This window comes from Aptenodytes patagonicus, chromosome 15 (assembly GCF_965638725.1).
Source record: "Aptenodytes patagonicus chromosome 15, bAptPat1.pri.cur, whole genome shotgun sequence".
Taxonomy (NCBI): Eukaryota; Metazoa; Chordata; class Aves; order Sphenisciformes; family Spheniscidae; genus Aptenodytes; species Aptenodytes patagonicus.
Window position 1 is genome coordinate 7,944,878 of NC_134963.1, and position 24,984 is coordinate 7,969,861.

The 24,984-nt window shown below is 47.2% G+C and overlaps 1 protein-coding gene across 2 annotated transcripts in view; it reads left to right on the forward strand.

Annotated features, from left to right (window-relative positions):
- Positions 1-6,159, forward strand: part of PTPN11 (protein tyrosine phosphatase non-receptor type 11) — a 30,432-nt gene extending 24,273 nt beyond the window's left edge. For both annotated transcript variants that reach the window (XM_076353145.1, XM_076353146.1), the window contains 3 exons: positions 949-1,061; positions 1,288-1,389; positions 2,428-6,159. In XM_076353145.1, the coding sequence (XP_076209260.1) occupies positions 949-1,061; positions 1,288-1,357 (183 nt within the window). In that variant the 3' untranslated portion in view covers positions 1,358-1,389; positions 2,428-6,159. The remainder of the gene's footprint in view (positions 1-948; positions 1,062-1,287; positions 1,390-2,427) is intronic.
- Positions 6,160-24,984: the final 18,825 nt, after the last annotated feature.

Below are 24,984 nucleotides of genomic sequence, written 5' to 3' on the forward strand. Positions count from 1 at the left end.
GAGGCTGAGAGGGGAGAAGTTCAGTAAAGTAACAGAACAAGTTGAGCAAGTTTTGAGCGAGTCTCAGAAGGCCATCTTGGAAAATCTTCAACCTACATTGCTATACAGAGCGTTCTTAATGGAAACTCAGCAGCCAGAACTCCCTAGAGGCTCTGACAGCCTCTGTTGTGAGATTGATTCAGGCCAGTTAATTAGTGCTTGTTAGAGCATTTAAAAAAAAACAAACAAAAAACCCCCAACACCCCCCCCCCCCCAACCCAGTACCCTGTAAAACTTTAAAGTGAAGCTTTAATTTCTATGTCAGTTTCAGTGTATGCATGTGTTGCGAATGTTTGTCTTGAAAAGGAAGAAAGCCATATCCCCTTTCTTTCCTAGCGTAGCTTTGCTTGCTGGAGCCTTCAGTATCTTTAGATGAATGCCAGCACAATTGGCTGCAGCTTGTAACATATGCTGCAGAATACAAATAACAGCTTGGGTTCTTTTTATATCAAACCTAATGGACTAAGATGTTATTTTATTAGAGATCTTGCAAACAACGTTGTTACTCATTTGGCCACATCTCCAAGCTGGAAATAAGGTCAGTGGGAAGCCCACTGGCTGATACTGTCTATTAAAGAATGAAGTGTGGTTTCTTCTGCCAAGTAAGATGAAGATTGTGTAGGAGTGCTGGTTCATAAGGTTGGTAGATTCTGCTGGAGATGGTGGTGGAAAGAGGAATATTGAAAAGTGAGGCTTTTCAGGTCTTGTAACAAATGGCTAAAGCCAACCTTTAGGTCCTATCCATGTTGTGTGTGTTATCTACAGAATTGAGCTCTCTTCTGTTCATGGAGAAAACCTTTCTTCTAAAAACATACGTGATTAGTTATACATGTAATTTCTGCACTACTTCAATGATTGTTTTCTATTAGTAATTCAAAACCTGGCTTTTTGTTGTGTTTTGCTTCACAGAAGAGTAAGAGAAAAGGTCACGAATACACAAACATTAAATATTCTTTATCGGACCAGACAAGTGGGGATCAGAGCCCTCTTCCACCCTGTACCCCAACCCCAACGTGTCCAGAGTAAGTTTGCTTCTGTTGTTAGTGTGTGAGTTTTGAACTGTAGTAATTAATCTTCAGGGACCTCGGATGAGAATGAGTTATCACAGAATCTGCCCTAGACTGTTGCTCTGTGCTTTGCTCTTAAAATAAATTGAGCAAAATAAATTGTCACTGAATTATGTTGTGTGTATGAATGTGGTTTTCTCAAACTAGATTCTTCAGACTGTCAATACTTGTTTCATTTCAGAATGAGAGAAGATAGTGCTAGAGTATATGAAAATGTGGGGCTGATGCAACAGCAGAAAAGTTTCAGATGAGAAGATGTACAGAGACTTCCGTGCAAGGGCAGGTGTGTATGTTCGGGAGTGAGTGTGCATATCCAGCCTGAAGCTGTGGGGTTTGGAGAAAATGTACACAAAATCGAACTATGAGAAGAACTATAGGAAGGATTTTCTAATGCCTGAAATGCATGTGCTCTATCCCTCTTAGGGCGTTTAAATTCCAGAAGCTAATTTTAATTGTTACATCTATGCTACCCTTTCAAAACAACATGGAATATTAGCTTGGTAGTTCGACCTTTGTTCTCATGTCCTGACTCACCAGTGACATAACTTGGAAGTCTTTATTATTCAGGAGACTGAAATTCTGCATGCTAGCAGAAGATGAGTAGCAACTACAGTCTGAACTTTCCACGTCTTTTATAAGTGATCTTTGCTCCTGGTCGATGCTAAGGATTTGTGTGCATCTAAAGACATTCAAAGAACACTTAATCTCATGCTCAGCCTCAAAAAATGCGATGAGCAAGTTTACTGTTGTGCCTGCGTGGTGTGAGCAGTTGGTGTAGTATTGTCATACTAGTAAAAATTAAATCCTTGCTTTTGCTGAGATACAAATCTGTAGATTCTCTCTGTTATTTTTTAAATATCTGTTATAATTTGGTTCTTGCAATCAGACAACTGAATATATATAGGTTATTAGCTAATAGGTTTATCTGCTACTTTGGTTAATGAGCTGTGAATACAGCAAAGGAGTACCTTTGAATTTGAGGTGTCTTTAGTCATTAACTTCTTTTGGATTCTAATCTAAAGCCTTTTGTCGTCTTTCCCCCTGTGTTTTTAAAGACCTCAGAAATCCTATTTTCTCTTTTCTAATTGGTAGCTCTAAATGCATTTAATCCATTTAGTCCAGGGATCTTCTCCAAGTCTATACACAATCTCATCTTCTACTGCCAAAGTACCATGCAATTTATAAGCAAGGTTTGAGACTTTTGGTTGCTTTTAAGGCTTTCTTGAGTCAAAATTGAGCACTTCTGTATAATGTCAGAATAAGAAATAACTGCTGTTTTTTCCCTAAATAATTTTTATTTTTTTCTCCCTTCCTTTCCCAGAAATGAATATGGTTTTTAAAAAGGTCAAGAAAGAGATGGAAGAAGCTTCACATGAACGGTGAACTCTGAGGGCTTGGTACCTTTTTATTCACGGTTTTAATCCTTCAACAGTAGGCAAAACTTAAGACCATCTAAAGATTGTTTATATCTCTTCTCTCCAATACCTGATTTACAATTGCTCATTTTCCAAATAAAAGGAAATCCTTTCTACAATGTAGACAACTACTTTGTAGAGTCAGTTTTGAATCCCGCAAACTGTTGGACTGTCATCCATTTGTTTTTTAAATAGTATTTTTGTTTCACAGTATGGCTATTAGTTGGGTTTTTTTCCTTATTTGAGCAGTTGTGGGATTTTTTTTTTGGGGGGGTGGGGTGGTGGGAGAGTAATGATATGGATAAATCCGTTACACTAATGTAAAATACTGATGGGAACAATACTTGATTGTTTGAAAACAGTGGATCACCAGCGTGAATAGAATCAGCTACATGATAAAATTAGTCCTAATACATTTCAAACTCAGACTGAGTTTCACAGGGGTGAGCAGTTATTGATATGAAGGTGCTTTTTGTGATAACTGATGGCTTTGATTGCGACTTAGCTGAGTGGCTGGGTGGGCTATTTTTGAGAAATTATGCAAGGTAGCCTTTACATCAAACAAAATTTCTTTTACATGATCTCTACCCAAAACAGAAATTTACTGTATCTCTTAAAAGACACAGTGGCCTAGCAGTTTGTGAGGACACTGTCTATGTTAATTTGTCTGTGCTCATCTATTAAGCAAGAGGTTAAACTTGCAGAGTTCAGGTATTTTGAAAAGTTGCATGATGACACCTTGACAGCATATTAAAAACAGTGAAAGAAGTAACCCACTGTGCAGGCTGTTACCTTAGTTTAAGGTAACCCTCTTCCCCTTCTGCTGGGGAGGTGGAAGCTGTTGAGCCTTCTGGTTTTTTTTTAAGGCCTTATGCTAGTGTAAGTGGCTAAATTAAAGTTGTGTGGGGAAGGCAGTGCATGGAAGCTAGCTATCCACTAAAATTGCCTTAGTTGAAAAGGGCAGCATGGGCAGCAAGGCCAGCAGACTTGTTCTGGTTGGTTTGATCAGGCAGGAGTTTATTACCGTTCTACCTGAAGTGCCTTTCAGAGCTGCATTGAATTTGCTGTCCCTATTAGATTAAAAAATCACGTTCATCTGAAACCACTTCTGATTGTTGTCAATGAGACAAAGTCCTCTTCTAGAGACTCTAGAACGAAGAACTGCTGTTAAGCTGCCAGTTAATTGGGTTTCTTCGCTTCGTTTGCTCTGTCCAATTATCTGGACCAGAAGCTCCCCTTGAAGCCATTAGCAGCTGCATGTGTGCATTAAGGGCAGAATCGGTCCCTAGGAGTGGGTACCAGTGGTGTCTTACCAACATATTTCCCCATGTTTCTGGGGAAGTTCTGTGACTTAAGTGGTGTTAAGGAATTACTGCCGTTTTCATACAGCGGGTGCAGATGGTGAACGCTGCGTTAAATTGCTGTATGCAAGGGTGCAGGGCCAATGGAATTGGGTAGTGAAATTATGCTAAAGCCTGGAATGTAATTAATGCAGCTTTGTGAAAGGTTAAGTGGGAGATTACATTACCTTTTCCTGAGAGTCCTTTGCAAAATCAAATATTTGAACATTTTGTTTGAACTGAATGAAGGTGCTTCTTTAATGTTAAGCAGAATTTTGTTACTTTGCCTATTGTCCTTTTTGTCTTTTGAGGCTTTGGGGGTTTTGGGGTTTTTTTTTTTTTTTTTTTTGGAACTCCTGTCACCAGCATACCATAATATCTGTTTTAATGTCATAGCTTTATACTTTAGTCATAAATACTTGTGCCCTTTCTAGATCTAAAATTTCTAGTAATGATGAGAGAGAAACCTATTCATTCGGTAGCGAGATACCTATTTTACATCGCCTGCTTCCTCTCCTGTCCCTGTTTACAGCTTCATCCTGCTGAACAGGGATCAGTTATAAGCATTGGTATTTGTATAGAGCAATTGATAGCAATTAAATATTTGTCTAAAACTTTGTGCAAAGTTAGACAAATTCTACACTTCATACGTTATAGCAAGGTGGAACGCGTGTTCACGTTTGGAGCTATTCTGCACCAAACTGAAAAGTCAGGGGGAAAGTCAAGAGAAATGAGAGAAGGATCCTGAATGAATCTGAACTCTGTTAGGAACTCAGTTAATGTGATGTGTCTTAAAAGATTGACCTGTATAAGCAGCAATCAGTTACATGGCCAACATAAAGTTGCCTCTTTTGACCTCATTTTAGCTGTTTAGAACCTGCCGCTGTAGGATTTTTTTTTCTTTCTTCTTGGAACCAGGGAAATTCTTACTGCAGAATGCGTATTAATCCTGGGGAGCATATGGTGGAAGAATGTCAATGCGGGGGGAACAGAATCTGAAAGATTGTGAACAAATACTCCTATCTTAACTGGAGTATTAGGCCCTGCTGAATACCAAAGGGGAGACCTTGCAAAATAAAATCTGTCTGCCTTTCATGCACCGGCAAGAGAGGGATGATTCTTAAAGCATTTTTTTAAAGTTATTTTAGACAATGGCTGGGGTTTGTGACAGATGAAGCAAGAAAGAGAAATGTCCTTTGGTTCAGGGGAGATAAGTGAGTGTGGGTTTCATGTATTTCTAGTGAGTTTTTAGAGAATAAATTTTAAGCATTGATTTACAAGCTTTTGCTGTATCAGTGGAATGGAAAAGGGATGCAGTTCTGCAGTGTTCTGTTGTAGACGACTTTATACCACAAGGGAAACTTTAACCCAACTCCTAAGGCACAATAATTTATGCCAGCATGAATTTGCTGCAGACTTCATTTACTGAATGTTTTATAGCATACACTTTAATTTCAGCTAACTGTTGTTAGGACTGATTGGTTCTCCTATTAATCCTCACCAAACTTTATTTTTTTTCCTTGTAAGATATGTGTTTGAAACACAATTAACTAGGATATGGCTAACGAAGTTATAAAACCTGTTTCCTTTTTTGTTGTAGGGATGGGAAAAATCACAGCTGGTACTAGGATGTGTTGTCAGGTTTTGATTTTCTACCCATAACTTCATTATTTCAAATTAATTTTTAATTTCTCCCTTTTAAACAGTGAAACGTAATTAATAATTTCAAGCCTGTTTATTTATGACATTATTGTGATTTTTTTTTTTTATTACAGTACTAAAGACTAATGAAAAAGGATCCTCTTTATTAGGTGGAGTAGACCTTGCATTTATTTTTTTTCCTGCAGTGTATGAAGTATTGTACCAGAGTATTAAATGAAATGTAATATTTTATTGAAAAATCTCTATCCTTTAAAAGGAATACATTTAGGATGTCATCAATTTGATGTGAATCATGTAAATGTTGATAATGCGCTGTTTATTATACATCTAGTGTTTCAAAAGACTCACTTATTGCCTTTTGCCCACATACATTCTGTAGACCATTTACAATTGTCAAAATGTGACATTAAAATAATAGTTCATGTATAGAAATATTGGTGGTTGTCCATTGTTTTCTGTGCTGGTATTTATGGGTCTTAGTTCAGCTGCTCTGCTAGCTGCATTGTGATTTTTTTTTTTTTTAATTGCTGCGAAGCTATATTATCAGAAATAAAAGCATATCTGTAAACATCAGCACTTCAAAAAAAGGAAAAAAAAAAAAGAAATTAAAAAAAGAAATAAAAATCATTTTCTTAAGATGGTTTGTCAGTTACTCTGTTCTCCAGCTTGCAGTCAGAAAAGATGGTGTTGTGTGGGCACTAATCTTCAAGCCTAGATCACAGTGTTTCCGAGTTGTACTGCTGAGCCCCCGTGGGATGAGATGCTGTTGAAGAGAGCAGCTGTCCTTCCTGAGAGCCAGCGGAGCAAAACTCTTATTAAATATGATGTATACCAGCTTTTATCTTTGTGTTCCTACCATCCGCTGGCTGCCCGGTGGGAGGTTCTCCGTGCTGTCCAGGTACTGCCTTTCCAGATAGCCCTCGATGGCTCTTGTCCTGGGAGTCCTGTGCTTGTGTCCCTGATGCCTTCTGCTTTTTCTTTCCTGTTCCACCTCTAGAAAATTGACCCTCATTGTTTCTTTCCCGAGTTTTGGAGTTGGTGTGGAACATGCTCAAAACTGGGATGGGGTGGGGATTGGCACTTTTTTTTTTTTTGCTATTAGTGTATAATCAATCAGTTTTAATTGGGGAAAGGAAAGACAATCCTGTTCTTTCTCTGTCCACATCACACTTAGCTGCAACCAGTTCTTCTGGGGTGAGGGAGAAAGAAGCTGCTGCTCTCACTCCTGCTGCTCCTTCCTTCCAGATCTTTCGTCTCTTGCACCATTTGTCTTTGGGGCTCTGCTGTTTCCTGAGATCCTTTTATGCCAGCACCATGCAGTGACTCAAAAGAGGGACTGGCGCTTTGAAAAGGAGCTGTGTTGCACCCCGGGCTCCTTTCTGCCAGCTGCTGCTACCATACTTCAAAAGCTATCAACATTTCTGACTCTCTGCGGCACTTGGAACTAGACACTTCCAAAAATGTAACGTCCTACCTGTTCTCTAGGCTGGAGCAGAAAAGCGTACGTGTGCCCCTAAGTATTGCATGTCAGGCTAATTTTAGGTCCACTAATGCTGCTTTTTCTTTCTTGCAGCCATTGGGAATGTTCCCCTAGGCATGTCATTGCTGTTATTGATTCCCAGAAACTAGACAGCCCGAGCGGCTTCGCTAACGTATGAAGGGTTTTTAATTCAAGGAAAGGTTCCACTAAGCATTAGCTCTCCCCTCGATCCTGCTTTCAGGGCTGAGTGGTAAAAATGCAGCTTGAGCCATCCTGCAACTTTTTAGGAAATAAATGCTGTGTGTTGTAACACAGACAACATGAGCAGTGCCAGTTGAACACAGAGCAAATATCAGCTGAATTTGTAGTAAAACAAGCTTAATCTCAAGGCGATGGCAAAGCATAGAGATAATCTACTGAAATGCCAGGAAGGAGGCAAAGCCCTGTGGTTGAGGCCTCTGCAGATTCACATACAAGCTGAATTCAAATGAGGGCAGTAGCTATGCAGAGCGGCTTGGGTTTAAGGCGATTATCCTGCAGAGTAAGATTTTTTTTTTTTTTTTAATGAATGCGTCTAACAGTTTGCATCCATCTCTGTGTATAGCAATGGTTTTATAATCTGTTTCAGGGTTGGAGAGGGAGGGGGACTGGTCCAATCTGAGAACTTTGACAAAGATTGAAAGCGATAGTGATGTGGTGACACTTACAGACCCTCCTGCTTTCTCCCAGGCTGCTGTGTTGCATTTTTGCTTGCCCCGTGTAGGTAGGTATGAATAGAGGTTATTCTCGCAGCGCTCTCGGTGTTTATACAATCCTAGATGATTGGATATTGCTCAAGGACAAGTTTGTTATCTCCATAAAACCTTGAAACTTTGGCTGACTTTTCTTCAGTAGGAACGCCAATGCAGTTAGTGTTTAGGTTAGGTGACTTCTGAAACGTGCCTCCTGTTATACGGCAAGATGTACACATCGTACGGCTCTTCTGATCCTGTAACAAGAAGAGCTGAATGCGTCAGGAAAAATGAAGGTGTCCTTCAATCAACCTATTTGCTCCTTCCAAAGAAAACATTTTTCCAGCACATCTCTCTTGGCAGAGCTGTTGCAAATCAGATTCCATTTTCAGGGTAGCAATTCTTGTTTCGTGTCCCTGTGTGTTACACCTGGGTGTGCTTTTTAAGCCTTCACGTGCTAGTCCCTTCGCTTGGGATCACCCTTGAGCCCATTGCGTGACGCTTGTGCTTCAAGTCTCTGAAATCTTCCTTTGCCTTGAGCTGGGGCCTGAGGCTCAGACGTGCATCTATTTTTTTTTTTTTCCCTTTTTCTTTTGTAATGGTTGGGCAAGATACCTTCAAAGGATTCTTAATATGCTGATTGCTTCCTGGTTTCCCCACGGAGTAAGACTCAGCATAACAATTCATAGATCAAAACGTTTGATTTGAAAAAATCCCCAGCTCTCCCAGTGAATGCCTCCAAGTGTTGGAGGGGCTGCTACATTTTTAGTGTGCATCATTTTGACAACTCGCTGTTTTTCTTGACTATGTGCATGTTTGCTCCTAATGGAGGAAAGATCTTTGGATTCTCATGCTGGTGCTTTTCTCAGTTTCCTTATTTGTGTCACTGGATGTGAAACAGGAGGGGGAGGAACTCCCTAGCCCTTCTTGTGCAGGAAATCAGGCTGGAAGATGCTGTGACTCCTCCTGGTCTTTTTATTTCATAGTCCTATGTCTGAGCTCAGTTTATGATTGTTTTTTCCTGGGTGCAATCTAATTTTATAGATCTGTGAAGGTCCCATGTATATTTACAACTACAAACGATAGCTGAAGGGATATAAAGTGCTGTATAAGAAATAGGAGAGAGAAATAATACGTAAGCGGTGGCTTTTTCAAACTGCTTAATCTCACTTTATCTTGTGCGTTTAAGGTTTTGTATTTGTAGAGTGGGTGAGTGCCCTTCCGAAGAAAGGGAATGGCTCTGTCCTTCCTGGTGGCTTGGCTGTGGGTATGCAGAGCAGGTCGAGGGCTGGCTAGTGAAGATTGATGGCGCTCACTGTTTCAGGTAAGTCTGACCTCAGCTCCTGCCCGACTGCAGCAATCCTGGCTTGGTCTGTACGTGTTTGGCCGCCCTGGCCTTCCCGTGGGAAATGGTGTCCCTTGGGAGCCAGTGCTTTGGATACAGACCTGCATAAGGACGTGTCCTCCCGCTGCTTTCCCAATGCTTCTGGCATCCTTTGACAGCAGCTGATCGTACTTGTAGCACTGTCCTAATTTAGCATAGCAGAAAGTTGCTTTAATTGGGGTATTCTTTGTGTAGGCTTTTGTGCAAACAGCAAACCTCCCCGGGACTTCTCAGCCCCGCAAGCTCCGTGCTTTGCAAGTCTTTCCCCCAACAGCGTCAAAATCTGAGTTTCGATGTTCGCCCATGTCGACTGCGGTACTCGGTGTGTGGTGTCGGTGTGTGAACTGCTCCCCTTCCTTCAGTCTCCTGGTGTCCTCTCGTTAATCACAGATGTTTGCAGTGACTTGCATTATTGTAATTAACGGCCTTTCTGCACATGGCAGTCAATTCGCATTCCTCATGGCTCATGAGCTCAGGGAAATGCAGTACTTCCAGAGCATCTACGCTGGATCGCTTCACGCTGCTGTCCCTGCAGGTGTCCTGCACTAACCTCTGTGTAGCCTTCAACCTTCTTGTTTCTGTGATACGGAGGCTGCTGTGGTCTCCTAATAAAGTGATTTGACTAAATAGTGTATGAAATTTGAAATCAATCTCTAAGGGTTCTCCCACAAGGATCTGTCTGAAAGTTAACCTTTTGATTTATAGCAACTCATAATTGTACAAATCATCAGTGGATGTACTGAATTTCTATTAGCTTTGGTCCATTTCCCAGGCCTAGATCTGCATAGTAATATCAGTGTCTGGACAATCTGCTCCTAAAATTCAGTTGAATCAATCAAAAGGCTTTGAGTGGTGACTTCCATTGCAGAGATGCGTTTCTGTGTAACATGGAAAAGCAGTAGACTCTGTTACTCAAATTGCTTTTCCCAGGCGTGGGTCAGTGGATGGACTCAGTCTGGATCGTGATGCTTTTATCAGAGGCATGAGAAAAATGTGAAGCTGCTCTCCCAAACACTCAGTGCCTGCCATTGATGAAAACCAAAGGATGGGGCCAGCGTGTTGCTGTCACCCTACCGAACAAGTAAGCGTGTCCTCAGGGTGGTTAGCTGTGACAGCCTGTGCTCCGTCCTTCCTGAAGGAACAGTTGGGGTCCCGCTCCCTGTAGCTATGTCTTGCCCTTTGGGTGTGAAGCTCTTTAGGATGAATTACAGAGTCTCAATGGTAACACAGCTTGGGAAATGAAATTGGGGATGGAGCCCTTGTCTTGCCCGCTACCTGGGCTTGCCTCATGTTTGCCGTCCTTCCTCCCGGTCAGCATCACTGTGCTTTAAGCTGTAGGATAGGAGGGTGACAGGATGACTGATGTTTGGAGGGTACAAGGATCCCCCTCCCAGGGGCTTGGGGCCTTTTTCTCCCCTTTTTCATGAAGGGTGTAGGAAGAAGGGCCGTGGTGGTGGTGAGCTTCCTTCTGCAAGGCTTGTTCCCATTTCTTCGGCCGGTCGCTGAGCGTTTGTTTCTGACACGCAGCACGCTTGGTGCTCTGGCGCGGGATCAGAAACACCAGGGAGAGGCTTTGTTCCAGTCTGTGCTGCAAATGGGCTGATTGCTGGTGCGTAAGAGCCTGGAGGCTTTTGCATGTGAGCGCTTGTAGCTTGACTGCAGAAGTCTCCTTGTGCTTAACGTGTTCAGCTCCTCTGTGCTTTGGGGCAATGGGTTGAGTTAAACAATTCACCGACAGGCTCCGGCTCTGCTGAGTTTGACCCTCGGAGATGCGGGGAGTAATAGACTGTGCTAACTTGTCAGGTATATTGTGAAAATAAACACTGTGGAGATCTCAGGTCTCGAATATTACCCCGGCGGGCACCATAAGTACCTAGCGTGAGATGTTTATGTATGGTTCACCTGGCTGGATTGCCGACTCCGCTCCCCTGGAAGCCCCTCTACTGGGACAAGGAGGTAATTTCGTACTCTGGTGCCATCAGACCCGGTGAGGGCTTGCTGCGAGCCCTGACCATCGCCCGCAGGCTTTTGAGGATGCTGCGAGCAGCACTTGCTAAAGCATCCCCTTGTCACCGCAGCAGCACGGTTACCCCAGTCCCTTTGCAGCACAAAGTCTCGATCTTACGGGCTCTTGTGTTAATTATTTGCGTGTTAAACGTGCAAAAAAATGGGGTGTGTGTGTGTTTTCCGTTAGTGAGCCTTACTGACCCTGCCTGCCTTCCCTTTTGCTGGAGGCTGCATTTTGCTGGTGTTGTCCTCAGCGTCTAGCAGTGATGCACAGGCACAAAATGTGCCCCGTGTGCCATCGGTCTGGGGCTAACACGCGCTGTAGCTCTTTTATCTCTATTAATAGTTATTTCCTCACTGAGGATTTTTATGCTTCCGTGCACTTAGGGAAGGTTGCTTTCAAATTCTCTTCCTATCACTCACGATAAATGGTGTGTCAGTTCCAGGATAAATAGGCAGGATGGGAAAGGTGTTGCCATAGTAACAGAGGGATTTCAGTGATTGGTATCCATGGCAATTGTTGCTAAATTCTGAGAGGTTTTAAAAATGCTTTATTTAAAACATAATGAGTGCGCTGCTGCCTACGGTGCCAGCGCGGTGGGGAGCGTGCGCGTGTGTACGCACACGTGCATGCACAGGCGCTTTCGGGAGGAAGCTTAATCATGCGTAAGAAAGGAGGGGAAGTTTATTTTAAGGCCACTTGGGTGCTGTGTTATGTGGCAGCGGGACAGCGTCAACAGTCCTATTCAAATCTGCCTGTGCAGGGTCCTCGGGGGCTCCTTTGCTGCCCAGCCGTCCTGTGGATGGGGGATGCTGGGTCTCCTGCGTGGTGGCTGCGGGTGACCCTTGAGGCCAGCCAGCCCCTGGGAAGCAGGGATGCATGTTTGGGAGGGTGCGAAGGATAACTAGGTCCATCCCTCTGGGGTCACGATGATGGGAGCACCTCTGAAGGTCTGTGGATGGCCAAAAGGCTGGGGTACGGTGCTAAAACCTGCTGAGAAAACTGGCTTATGCCATGGGGGTGCCTGTCCTGGTGCGGAGCAGGGCTTTGGAAGCACAACTACCTTGCCCCTGTTTTGTCGGAGAGGTGTTAACTCCCTCTGTCCTCTCCGTACTTTGCTGCGGTGGGTTTGCTTTTGCTTCTCGTAGAGGAACGGTCCGGGTGGAAGTCACCCTGCGAAGTGCGAGGCAGGCGGGACGCTTCTGGCCCTGTCACAGGGAGCAGCGGTGGGAAGGGCAGCCTGTCCGCCATCTGGGCTCTGCTTCTGCTCCAGCAGGCCCCGGGCTAGGAGCAGACAGCATGGGCTCCCGGGGACGTGGCTTTGCCATCCTCCACGGGCTCGGCGAGGGAAGCACCGCTGTGTTTTGGCATGGGCCGGGAATAAGCAAGCAAAAAAATCCCTTCGCCGTAAGCCCTGCGACGGTGTAGGAGCAGTGGGGGAGCTGGGTAGGTGTCCGTGTGTGCAGGCGGCGATGGCCGATGAGCCGGTGGCTTGGTGCTGCCTCCTACGAACCCGTTGTTATTGCAAGTGGAGCAGGAGCAGCTGCTGCCTGCTTCATTAACTGTCCCATCCTGGCAGGGGGCTGGAGCGCTACCGCAATAAGCGCCAATTAAACACCTCTCCAAAATGATCCTGGACCACTCAGGAATTATATTTTATTAGCAGGGATGGAAAGCATCAGAAACCTCTTCCTCGGGGACCCGGCTGGTGGTGGCTTGGTTTTTCTTTTGTATCTCCAGGACGCAAATATTTAACCTGCTCACTTGGAAAAGGTCCATGTAATGGGAACAAGGGCGAGGCGAAGGTCCACCTGGCTCCATCTGCCAGCGCGTCTCCCCCCCCGGCTGGGTCCCTGCCCCGGCGCAGAGGGAGGTCCTGAGCACACCTTTGTTTTTTTTCTAGGGCTAAAAATGCCATTTAGGAAAGAGCAGTTGGTGAGAGTGTCTGAGTTTTAGTGGCCGGTTTGGTTTAATAGGTGGAATTTGTCTTTCCCCCTCTTGGTGAAATACCCTTTTTCTGAGCCAGAAAAATTCTGCTGTTTTTCACCCCAGGCTTTTCCTTCTGTCGGAAGAGGCAGCACTGGGATGCAGGGCTGGGTGTTTGTTAGTCTGCCATAGTTTATGTAGCGATGGCTCATGCAGATGCCTCCACCTTTGCTGGCAGAGATGCCTCCTTGCTTTCTGCACTTTAGGGGCATCGAAGTATTGAAGTGCTTTGTAGGTCCTACAAAATAGCAAGTTCATGTGATTACACTCTGAGCTGTGATCTTGCAAACATTTCCGTGCAAGACAAATACTTCCAGTGTGGGAAGCTTTTTCCTTCCTGAGATTTTCCTTTGCTTTTCAGTGTGGTTATGCCAGGGATTAAAAATAACGCTGACATTTTTGTTGGGTTTTGACGGCTTGACTCCCATTAGCCCTGCATGCTCTTTTGCACTGAATACTGTATTTTATACATCAAACCTCGGTATGTGAGGTTTTTGGAAGGCGTCCTGCGTTGCAGCCTGACCCAGAGGCTGCGTGGGCTTTCTGCTGTGATCTCCTGGGTTGGTCTCAACGCGGTGGCTTCCCATCAGGCTGACGTCTACTGCCACTGCCCTTCCAGCGCCCTCCGCTCCACCGGCTGATGAGACACCAGGGGTAAATGTTGCGTATAAACACAATGCATCCAGCCTCCATAGACTGTATTAGCGCCGCTTCGTCTGCTGCCGCGTCTGGCCCTAGTGCCTGGCTGGTGCCTGGCTGATGCCCCGCTGCATCACATCAGCCGATGTAATTTTGGGGGCAGTCATCACCAAGGGCAATGTTTCGTACCTGGTTGAGATATTAAATTACTTTGTATTTCTGATGGAAATGTAACCTCGGTTTTATGTGTTGGTGCCCAAAGCAAGTAGCGCTGAAGCATGTCAGCTGTCAAAAATGAAAAGATCCGTGGTGTTTTTAGGATGGATGGCTGAGCCCTGCCCATGCTGGTGGGAGAAGGGAGAAATCCTGAGCACCGGCGTGGATGGGGCAGAGGTGAGCAAAGCACCCGAGGCGTTTCGTTGGCAGAGGTGCTTTTTCTCGGGAATACATCAGCTCTGGCACACGCTGCATGCCAGGGTTTCTTTTTTTTGTCATTTTGTGCTGAAAAATGAAGTGTGTGCTAGTGATCATTACAATGTCCACCGAGTTTGTTAAAGGATCTTTTTATGAGCCGATTTGCACAACTCCCTTTCCAGGCTGCTAGGCATGATAAAATACTGCCGTTCGGCCTGTCACAGGGATAATTGCTTGGCATTATGAATCATAAAAGTATGTTCCCCCCTGGAATTTTATCCTGACATTTGATTTAATTTTTCTTGACATCGCATCCATTATATTGCATTGCCTTGCCCTCGATAGCTGAATTTGCACGCTGGGTGTAAGGACCAACAGGTGACTTAAAGAGCAAAGCGGCTGTTAGTGGGAGTGTTTCCTCTGTGCAGAGGAACCCCTTCCTAAATGAGCTAAAACTTTATAAAAGTGCTGGTGAGGAAGCAGGATCCTCCCTCCTGCTTAAATCTGCTGGCAGGAGGAGAGGGGCTTTGATTTCTGATGGGGACGTGATGGGGCTGTGTCTGAGCTGGGCTTGTAGGGCAGGAAGGAAAAGGCGTTGGGTTTTTGTTTGACCCAGCCTTACTCAATATTTCTGTGCTTTCAACACTCCTAAAACAAGGAGATGGGGTAAATTCTCCAACACTGGCCACCAGAGACTTGGAGCAGAGGTGGTGTTCTCCATGCACTGTGCTTTCCCCGGGACCCTCCTGGCACACGGTTGATACCTTTGGCACGGTCGTGGTGTGGTTTGCAGCCTACCATAACCAGGGAGGATCGCGCCGGGGGTGAGCTGGGGTACAGGATCAGCTCCTTTCCCGGTTTAAAGCCTGTGCAGTTGCAGTGCTGCAGAACAGCATGTCCCCACCGGTCTGGGGACACGCAGCGATGCCACCACGAGCGGGTTTGGTTTGCTGGAGGTTTAACGAGCTTTGTGCAAGGCCCTGAGTACCCTGGTGCACCTTTGAAGGCAGGAGACCCCCTCGAGCCCTCCAGTCGCCCTTGCCCCTTCCATTTTTGGCACGACTCTAGATGGGATCACCCTGTAGCATCCCCAGTTGGATCTGCCACTCTGGCAGCTCCGCAGGCGCCCTCCCTCCCGGCACAGCCGCCTCTTGCGCAGACTGGTAATTAGTCAAGTGTAGGATCCTATTAATTGCAGCAATTGTGATGTTTAGATTTCTGGGTTAATTGCTAATATCTGGTGTAACATTTTTCCCACTGGATATTTTTGATCACAGTAATTAACCTCCCCCATTTGGAGGAGCAGACATTCATCACTTTGCTCTTCGGCAGCCCGCAGCGAGGGTCCTGGTGGGATCCCTCTCCGTGGGTGCTGGGGTGGGCTCTATGCTTTAGGGTAAAGACTCGCTGTAATGCATCCCCTCCATGCATTTATCTGACGTATCCTCAGGAAGCTCAGGAAAGCAGAGGCCATGCTGGCTTGCCTTTGAACCGGCAGCAATAAAGCTGCTGCCAGTGATGCGTATTTTTAGGAAGAGGCTGGATCGTTACAGCCGGCTTCGCTTTCTAATTATTTCTGTGATGACAAATGGGAAGCGGAGGTGGGACCACGAGTGCCAAACGTGGCTGCCTGATCACCGCGCCCTTCCATTTCCCTTCCTGCTCCCCCCCTGCCCCAGGTCTTTTCCTGCAGTCCTGATGGTAAACGATGATGAATGTCCCGGTCTGGCTGCGGCCAGGACCGGAGAGCAGGAGATGGGGGGGAAAAATCATGTTTGTAAAGGTCAGTGTGGCATTCCAGCACGGCTTGCTGTCTGCCCTATCGCGCTATGATGGGATCTGTAAAGGCAGGTTTGCTCTTACCAACACACGGCCTGAGCCTTTCTGGGTGGGTGATAGTTCTCCGGTGATGCTGGTTGAGCTCTTGAAGGGCTGGGGCTGGATTTTAGGTTTAGTTTGCAAACTTATCCCTGCTGGCCGTGGAGCTCTGGATAAGCGGAGCCATGTTGAGTTGCATCTCATTTTGCTGTCCTCCAGCTCACGGTGTGGAGATGCTGCTGAGAGCAGCCTTAAGCTTTGCCCATGGGTCGTACAGTGAAATGCTTGGCTCTTCTGAAACCCGCCTCAAACAGCAGCTTGTAGGCAGGGCAGGTGCCAAGTTAGGACTAGCTGGGAGTAGGGCAGATTTCCCAGTTGTGTTTGCCAAGAGCTGTGCGCTGCTCGAGTCCATCTCTTTGAAGCTGCTGGAGTTGTGTCGTAGAGCTAAGAAGATCGTCTGCTCCTGGAAACGGCCCGACTCAGATCAGGTTTTGCTTTAAGGCAACAGCTCTCCTGGGCGAGGTGCAGGGTATGTACCTGCCCCGAGCAGCCCGTCAAGCCAATGCTCCTCCATCACACGCATAGTCATCAGATAACGGCCCTGGAGGGAAGAGTGAACGTCGTTCTTGTGCATAGGGTGGGTCAAACTCATCAGAAACTTGATGGCTTCTGGAGTATTGTCTTTATGAGCTCCCCTGTGGAGAATGGTCTATATTGAGAAAGATGGAAAGATGCTGTCAGCACTGTGCTGTGGTTGGTGTCTACAGTTGAGCGTGTGTATGGCAGCACATCTGGAGGGCTTTCACAGAGAACCACTGCTGGCAGCGAGACATCCAAAGTATCAGCTTATCTCTAAACCCATCCCTCTCCCAAGCGTGGCGTACATCTCCAAGCCATGCAGGCTCAGCGGCCGGAGAGCAGAGTCTTTGGCCAGCAGGTCTACCTGGGTGATTTTTTTTTTTAATCCTGCTAATGGGCATCTGAATTTTAACGAATTTTCTCCCACTGGGCACAAACCGGGAGCTGTAACTACAGCAGGGGGATGGACAAGCCGGGACGCTGCCCTGGCAGCACGTGTGGCCCTGTTTGAGCAGGCAGCCTGATAGCGCAGGGATGAAACCATCCCTTGGCGTGCCTCGTGCTTTCAGCTCAAACCTGGATGAAAGGCTGGGATTTTCAAAGGCGTTGAATAGAGACCGCTGCAGAGCTTCACTGCTCTTGATTTCCAACAGACTGGGGTAATGTCCTTTGAAAACCCCAGCTTAACCCAAGACAAACCACAGTTTGCTTTATTTTTTAATTGGTGCTTTATCCATTTTCTATTTTTAAATTGGAGGGAAAGTGAAAAATCTAAGGAGCAGCTGCGATGGTGTGGGTTGGGCAGGTGGGAAGGGGAGGCCAGCACCCCATCAACCCGGGCGGCTGCAGGGACGCACACCTCCCGCACAGCATCGGACCGACGGGGACCCTTGAACAGGTGAACGGAGAATGGGTTTAATGGAAATCCATCACCTAATTTTTCAGAGGATTATCCTTCATAATTGCCTTTTAAAATAATTTGGGTGAAAGCAGTGCTGCTTTGTGATTATTTTTTTAGTTGTTTTTTTTTATTTTTTTACCTTCCCTGCTCTTAGAAAATAACAAAAGGTGCCGATCTTCTCTGAGAAGGTGAATCTAATTAATTGCCTTCAGCAGGGCCTGGAGAGCTTTTGATGGGAGATGAAGTGTGAATATGGGGGACGTGGGTTTGTTCCGTGGCTGCCGCTGAGTTGTCTTTAGATACTCATCTGGATTTCAAATCAGCTTTATCCTCTGTAGCTAGCTCAATTTTCCACCATGGCAGTGGCCCATCCCCACGTCGTATCTGTGTGGTATATATGACAGTTGCTTCTTTGCATGGATTTAGCAGCTCGTGAGGAACAAAAAAGGGAAGGCAGCGCCATCCTGGCACCCTGCGTCCTCGGGTCCCACTGGTGATGGGGAAATGGGATGATTTCTGTGCTCCCACGGGGCTCCCTGGGCCAGGGCTTGTCCTTGAAGAGCCGGAAGGTTTGGACCTTGCTGAGCAAAACACATTTCACCCAGCGATGAAAGCTCTCACCGGTCACGGTTACCCGTGAACTCATTTGGTTGGAAAAACAATTGCTCTCCATCTGAATAGCTACGGTCTCCTGCTGCCACGTCAGGTTCCTCCCCCGAAGGAAAGACGAGGACAAAATGCTTTTTCTCTAGCCGGAGAATACTCTCAGCTTGCTTTCGGTGGGGATAAGTGATGATGAAGCAAGTGGAAGTAATTCTCGACTGTCTTAAAGTTATTGACTTTGCAATGATGCTGTGGTGATGATTATTTTTCAGTTAGGGATGAGAGGTGTGATCTGAGCTGACTGCAGATCCGTGTCTTCTGAGGGCCTGTTTGCCAGTCTGTCTTTAATCATTCCTGTCGTTAGGGCTTTACTTGCTTTTCCATTTTCCTTTTTTTTTTTTAACAGGAAATCTCCCCTCCACCTTCAACTAAACTAAAATGATGTTTAAAATTTAATTGGCAAATGCCTAATTAATTGCACAGATTAATACAGTGAGCTGGAGGAAGCTTTGTGTATAGAAGACAACTTGGAATAATTTACATTGAAGGAGACTGTTGGTGCAAGTTTGTTGTTCAGGGTCTGTGATAAATCTCCAGCAGGCGAGAAGGGGGTGGGAGAGGTCACTGGGAAGCACTGGAAGTTTCCAAAAGGGATCGGTGGACGGAGATGTGGCTCATCTGGTCTCTGCCTTGTGTCCCACCAGATACAAGTCCAGAGGGATGAGGGCTAATGGGAAGGATGCTCCTGCTTTTGGGAATCGAGACCCTCCGCTTCACAGCGTGGTCCAGCACTGGGCACGTCCCGCGTGCTGCCTCTCTGTCCCCTCAAGGAGCTGGTTTCTGGCCAGTCTCACGTGGCTTTCTGCTCCAGTGCCACATCCTCTGCTTGGACTTGCTGTATTGCAGAGTTCAGGTCAACTTCTCCTCAGGAGCATCCCTCCGGTGAAAGCAGAGCACATAAATGCAGCAGTGGCGGAGCAAACAGCATATTCATGGGTCATTGCAGCGAGAGCGTTTGGATGGAGACCCGTAATGTGCATCCTTCAGTGTTCTCCCTCTGGTCTGAGTCATCTCTGGAGGCCTCACCTAACCAGGTTCTTCTCGTACCCTCGCTCTGGAGCCTCGGTGTCTCTGAGCATCAGACCGGGTGCTTGATGTGACACGTGTCCTTCGTGTTCCAATCTCCTGTTTTTGCCTGGAGGAGGAGGAGAGGGAAGCGGGGGAGGACCACCGACAGCTGCAGCATCTCCTCCAGAGGTGAACTGGAGGATGATGTCGGAGTGTAAAACTCTCCAGGGAGGAGCGATGAGAGCGTTTGGGCTTCACGAGCAGGCTGGCTGTGGCTGTAGCGGTTCGGGAGCATGGTGGGGAGGAGATGTGTTCCTGAGCCATCAGGAGGTACCAGCTTCTGGTTGTCACTAACGGGCTTGTTGTTGTGCAGAAATCAACCCCAGTTTGCTACAAGTCTCTGGGACAGGAATCGGTGTCTGGGCAGACCCAGGGACGGACGATATGAGGATGGGGGTGCATTGTCATGGGGGTGCATTGTCATGGGGGTGCTGATGGGTCCCTGCTGCTCCCAGGACCTCGCACAGCACAGAGGGCAAGCGGATGCTCCAAGGCCCCAAAATCAAAGGTACCAGCTGAGCTTTCAGGATTAATTCCTCCTTCTGTCACAGCTCCTGCCAGACAAAAGCGCTGATGAGCCGCAGCGTGGCGGCCACCCCCTGTCCTCCTCTCCAAAGAGGTGACATTTGCAGTAGCCGCCTGGCTCAGGCTGTCCTATTATCCCTGCCCAAAGGTAAGGGAGCACGCGGGCTGGGTACAAAAGGGCTCATCAGCGTCGGGAGGAGTGTTTGCTTCTCCGCCTGCGCCTGTTCAGAGACGTGAAGGTTTTGCAGAGGAGCGGAGGCTGGGGAGGAAGGTGCCTCCGCATGCCCAGAAGCACAGACCTGCTTTTTTTTGCTCCCTGCGATGCTGCTCGCAGGCTTGCAGGGGCAAACGTGGGGCAGGAGCTGGTTGCCCAAGTATGCCGGTGCCTTTGGAAGAAAACCTTCTCCCTGGGTGGTATGAAGGCACCAGGTTTTGAACGGATGCTGGGGCTCAGCCGGGTGCTTGCCCCTCTGCGCTAATACCCAGCTGCTGCCTGGCTGCTTCCTGCAGCTCCCCACTCCCGTCCTTCCTCCTGCCACCCCCAAGCCTCCCTGTCACCTTCAGCCACCATGAGGCCAGGCAGGACACTGACCTTTCTGTGCACCCCCTGCCACCCGAGTCCTCCCGGCAGCCCCTGCATGTGGCTCATGTGGCTTTTGTCCTGGGGCTGAAGCGAAATCCTCCTGCCTCTCCCCCCAGCTCTGGGGCTCTGGCCATGCTTTTGTCCCCATCCTGCTGTTTTTCACCCTAAAGACGTCCCCAAGCCATCCCTACAGCCACCGCTCTCCTCCCTCTCCATGGCTGAGGGTGGCAGCTGGAGCTTTTCATGCATCGACCGTGCTGAGCAGAGCGGTGACTTCCCACCCCCACCCCGGTGAAGGTTGTAAAGCATCGAAAGGGACTTTGCAAGGAGATGGGGGTGGCAGCCAGCCAGTGCGGTGGCTCTGGGCTTCAGCACGTCCTTCCCTGGGCTTCAGCACGTCCTTCCCTTGGAGATAATGTTGGAGGGGAGCGTGTGTGCGTGCAGAAGGCTCCCTGCAGTAATTGGCAACGATGGAGAGCGACTAAACCAGGGCGTCTTTTACGTAGGACAGCGACCGCTTCGGGCTGTGGTGGGTCCATAGCTTGGGCAGGGACCATGGTCATTGCATCTCCAGTGATGTCCCCAAGCCCGGAGCCTGGTGGCCCTGGGGAACTTCCACGCACAGGGAGGAGGCTTCGTAACACCTGCAGTTTAGGTAAAAAAAGAAGGGTGAGCTGGCCCCAGTGTGGCGGTGGGGCTTGGCAAGCCCCATGCCCTCTCCAGGAGGGGAAACGTGTCAGGACCAAAACGTCTGGGGCCAAACCCAGCAGTGCCCAGACGTGGACAGCATGGCCCTGCCATGTCCTGCCTTGCTCCTGCTGCCGCGGGGCGAGAAATACCCCGTTCCCAGTGCAGGGTTTATATGTAACCTGTGTGTTGTCCAACCAGCATGTGGCAACTACCAAAAAAAACCCCCAAAAAGCCCGGGTCTGTTGATGGCCTCTTGCTTTGCTGCAGTTTAACCTCTGTTTCCGATGCCGGGTGGCATTGGCAGCGTCTCTGCTGCCCCATGTCTGTGCTGCCCTCGCTCAAAGCCTCATGTGCGTTTGGCTTTCGGATGAGGCGGGCAGCCCGATTTCCAGCACTTTCCTTTTCCGATTGTCCTAATAAGTGATTTTTTGTTGTCGTTGTTGTTGTTGTTGTCGTCTGTTGCAGAGCTTTCTACTGATTTCCTGAGAGAGGAATAAAAGCTGGAGCACAAATACAGCATGGAAAATAACCGTCAGCAGGCATATTCACTGCGCTGAGGATGGAGCCCTGTTTGAAGCCGCAGCAACACGATGATGTGCGTGTGCATCCAGATAGGGTGGGAGGCGAGAGAAACCCCTACGCTAATTTCACTAGATGTTTCCCCTTTCCCCAGCCCTCCGTATTAATGGCTTTTAAGGCCAGGAGGAATCTTTTAGCCTGAGCTTTGGTATTACCCCAGCTGTAAAACCGCTTTCCCTGCATTCATTATTAGCCCTCGTTATTTAATGACTCGTCAGCCGGCAGAGCATCCCTGTCAGTGGCGATTCCTTCCTTCGCCTGACATTTGGGCAGCTGTGTCTTAACCAGCTGTTTAGAGATTTAACAGGTTCTGTGTTGATTTTTATATTGTTCCAGCTTCTTCATCAAAATGTCACCCGCAGCTTGAATCAGACGCTCTGTCACGTTGGTAAACTCATTTTGGAATATCTCATAAAAAGCTCAGGTTGGTTTAATGAAATCTGCTTTTCATAGATGTGTGCTGATTGGCACTAATTAAATTTCACTTCTTCATTAAGTGAGTCCTGTTTCAGCTCTTCCTTTGTTTTGCCTAGCTTCAATGTCAGACCAACAATTTGGAAGACAACATGGATTGTTTTAACATACAAGGAAATAAATAACACCGCTGTAATTTAAAGTAGCCTTTTAAAAAGGACTTAAAAAGTAAAAAAAATCTAGAAATAACTCCTTGACCAGCTCTTTAAAATCTCTTTGATTCAATTGCTCCAGATCTTGCTGATTTTTAAAAAGTTTGGCATCAATAATCTCTATTTATTGGTTTATTTTCGTTTGTGTTGCAATACAAAATGTCTCTTTGTACTATGGCATGAATACATCATCTGATTCTCTTCTTCCATATTAAATAAACCCCATTTCTCTGCATGATCGTCAGCACTTCCACCCCATCTGTTGATTATGGGGCTGACGCCCCTGCTTGGGTTTCTCCGTACCTAACCTGATGGGGCTCGACAGCGGGGACCACGGGTTTCTTCCGAGCACCGCTTGCTCTCATTGCTTGTGCTCACTTTCTAATTTAGCTGCTAGCAACTATCTAGTTCTATATATTGTACTAAAAAAAAACCCAACCCCAAAGAAACTTTTAAAGCCTGATTACGCTTGCCTTCTGAGTGAGGCTTTTATGAATTTCTTTCTCTGCAGCTTTTTAAATAATTAAGTAAACGTCTGTAAGCAGTGTCCAATTCTCTCTTCATTAAATTTTTTCTCCTCGCCGACTGGGCTCACCAGCGTCTCCAGCTTTTGTGTTATTAGTCCTTTTAAAGCAGAGAGGGGTGTGTGTGTGTGAGACTTTCCCGGTTCAGACTTTATTGTGCTCCAGTACAACTTGAAAAGCTGATGCACAAACCAGCACCCTTTGACAGCGGCGGAAAGGCTTCGAGTACCTGTCTGCTGCTTTATTTGCTTTGAGAGAGACGAGAAAGCCGAGCGATCCTTAGCTTAACTTGGCCTTAAAATGTAAATGGTGCCTCTTTGCTGCTCTTTCTTTCTCTCTCTGCTTTCCTTGGTTTAAATCTGCTTTTTGGGTCTGTTTTGGTTTTCAGGGGCTGCGTTTGCCGGGAGCAGCCCTGGGAGGAGGCGCTTGGGGCTCGTGGTGCTGGACCGAGGGCTGGAGCTCCTGGTCCCTTTGGACTTTTCGGAAAGCTGACGGCTGTGCGAATTCTGGGAGGGAGAGCAGCACAAGAATCCGACCTCATGTCCGGAGGTTTTGGGGGGCACCCGCATCCCCATCCCTGACTCCCCGCCATGGGCGACTTCCCTGGTGCAGGGTGCAAGTGTGCAGGGGGATGTGAGCACCCGGGTGTGCAGGCACAGCAGGGGAGCTGTCGACAAACACATCCTACAGAATCTGCCTCTGGCAAGTGTTTTTATGCCTTTAGATTATTCTCACGCAGTGCATTTGGAAAGCTGTTAGTGGATCATTTAAGGGGGGGAAAAAACCCATCTCCTTTGAGAGGACGTGTTACGTTTCTTAAACTGTGCCGCGAGAGTTTTAAGTGCACTTTTAAAGTGATTTGCTCTGAAATATGCACTCGGTTTGTTCCCTTCTTATTTTTCTTTTCTTTTGGGGTGGAAGAAGAAAGAAGAGGAGGAAGAAATGCTTCAGCCTCGCGGGGCAGTTTAGCTGGGAGAAAGGTGCATAGTCCGTGACAGTCCTTCAGGGTTTAACATGCTTCAAATTTCTTTTTCCATCCTCTCCCCGAACTCTGCTACAACCTTTATATCCCTGTTTGATGGCTGTATGGCGTGAGAGGTGTCCTGGCTAGCTGGGAGATGCGACTTCTGCTCCCCGTGGGCTGAGGACGAGCTGCCCCATTAGTTTGCAAAGCGCCGGTGCCCGATGCGTGTCCCCATAATAACGCTGACACGGCCCGGTGGCAAAGGAGAGCCGTCCCCCGTGACGTCCCGTTCGAAGGGAGCCGACTCTATCCGGCATTAAGAGTCGAGGAATATTTTTCCTTGTCCTCAGGTTGATGAGGCAATAAATAACCACACCTGCTGCATTCAGCATCTTTGCGGGAGCTGCTTGTCGATGGGTATTGGGAGGCAAGATGGGTGGTAGCACAGGCTGGAAAAGAGAAAAAGAAAGAAAGAAAAAAGAAAAGGAAAAATAAAAATCAAACAGTAGAAGAACCCAATTTGCTTTCCCCTCTGGCTTGTTGTCTCCTCTTTCTTGATTCTGGAATATTTAGCAGCTTCTTCTGGAGTGTGTTTTTGGACTCAATGGGAATTAGAGGAAAATCCACAGGATCTCTCCTTCCACCATGTGTTTTAACTGGACGACGTGCAGCTCCAGTGGGTGCCTATTCTCTATTGATCAGCGAGTCAAGGACGAACACTTTGCTGATCTCACCACCCGCCTGCGACGAATCCTATGGAGAGTGGGCCGGGAAGGGTTTTGTTGTGGTGAGGTATCCGAAAGGGTAAATGCTCAAAGCAAACACAGCAAGACACTTTGCTGCACCAGGATTTATTTGCAATGGACAGGTAGCCTGGGAGGAATACAGAGAAATTGTCCGAGCAGCCAGGGATCAGGTTAGGAAAGCTAAAGCCCTGATAGAATTAAATCTGGCCAGGGACATCAAGGGCAACAAGAAAAGATTCTATAGGTGCGTTGGGGATAAAAGGAAGAGGAGGGAAAATGTGGGCCCTCTGTGGAACAAAACGGGAGACCTGGTTACCCGGGGCATGGAGAAGGCGCAGGTACTCCATGACTTTTTTGCCTTGGTCTTCACTGGCAAGTGCTCGAGCCTCACCGCCCAAGCCGCAGAAGGCAAAGGCGGGGACTGGGAGAATGAAGAGCCACCCACTGTGGGAGAACATCAGGTTCGAGACCATCTAAGGCACCTGAAGGTGTGCAAGTCCATGGGACCCGATGAGATCCATCTGTGGGTCCTGAAGGAACTGGCGGATGAAGT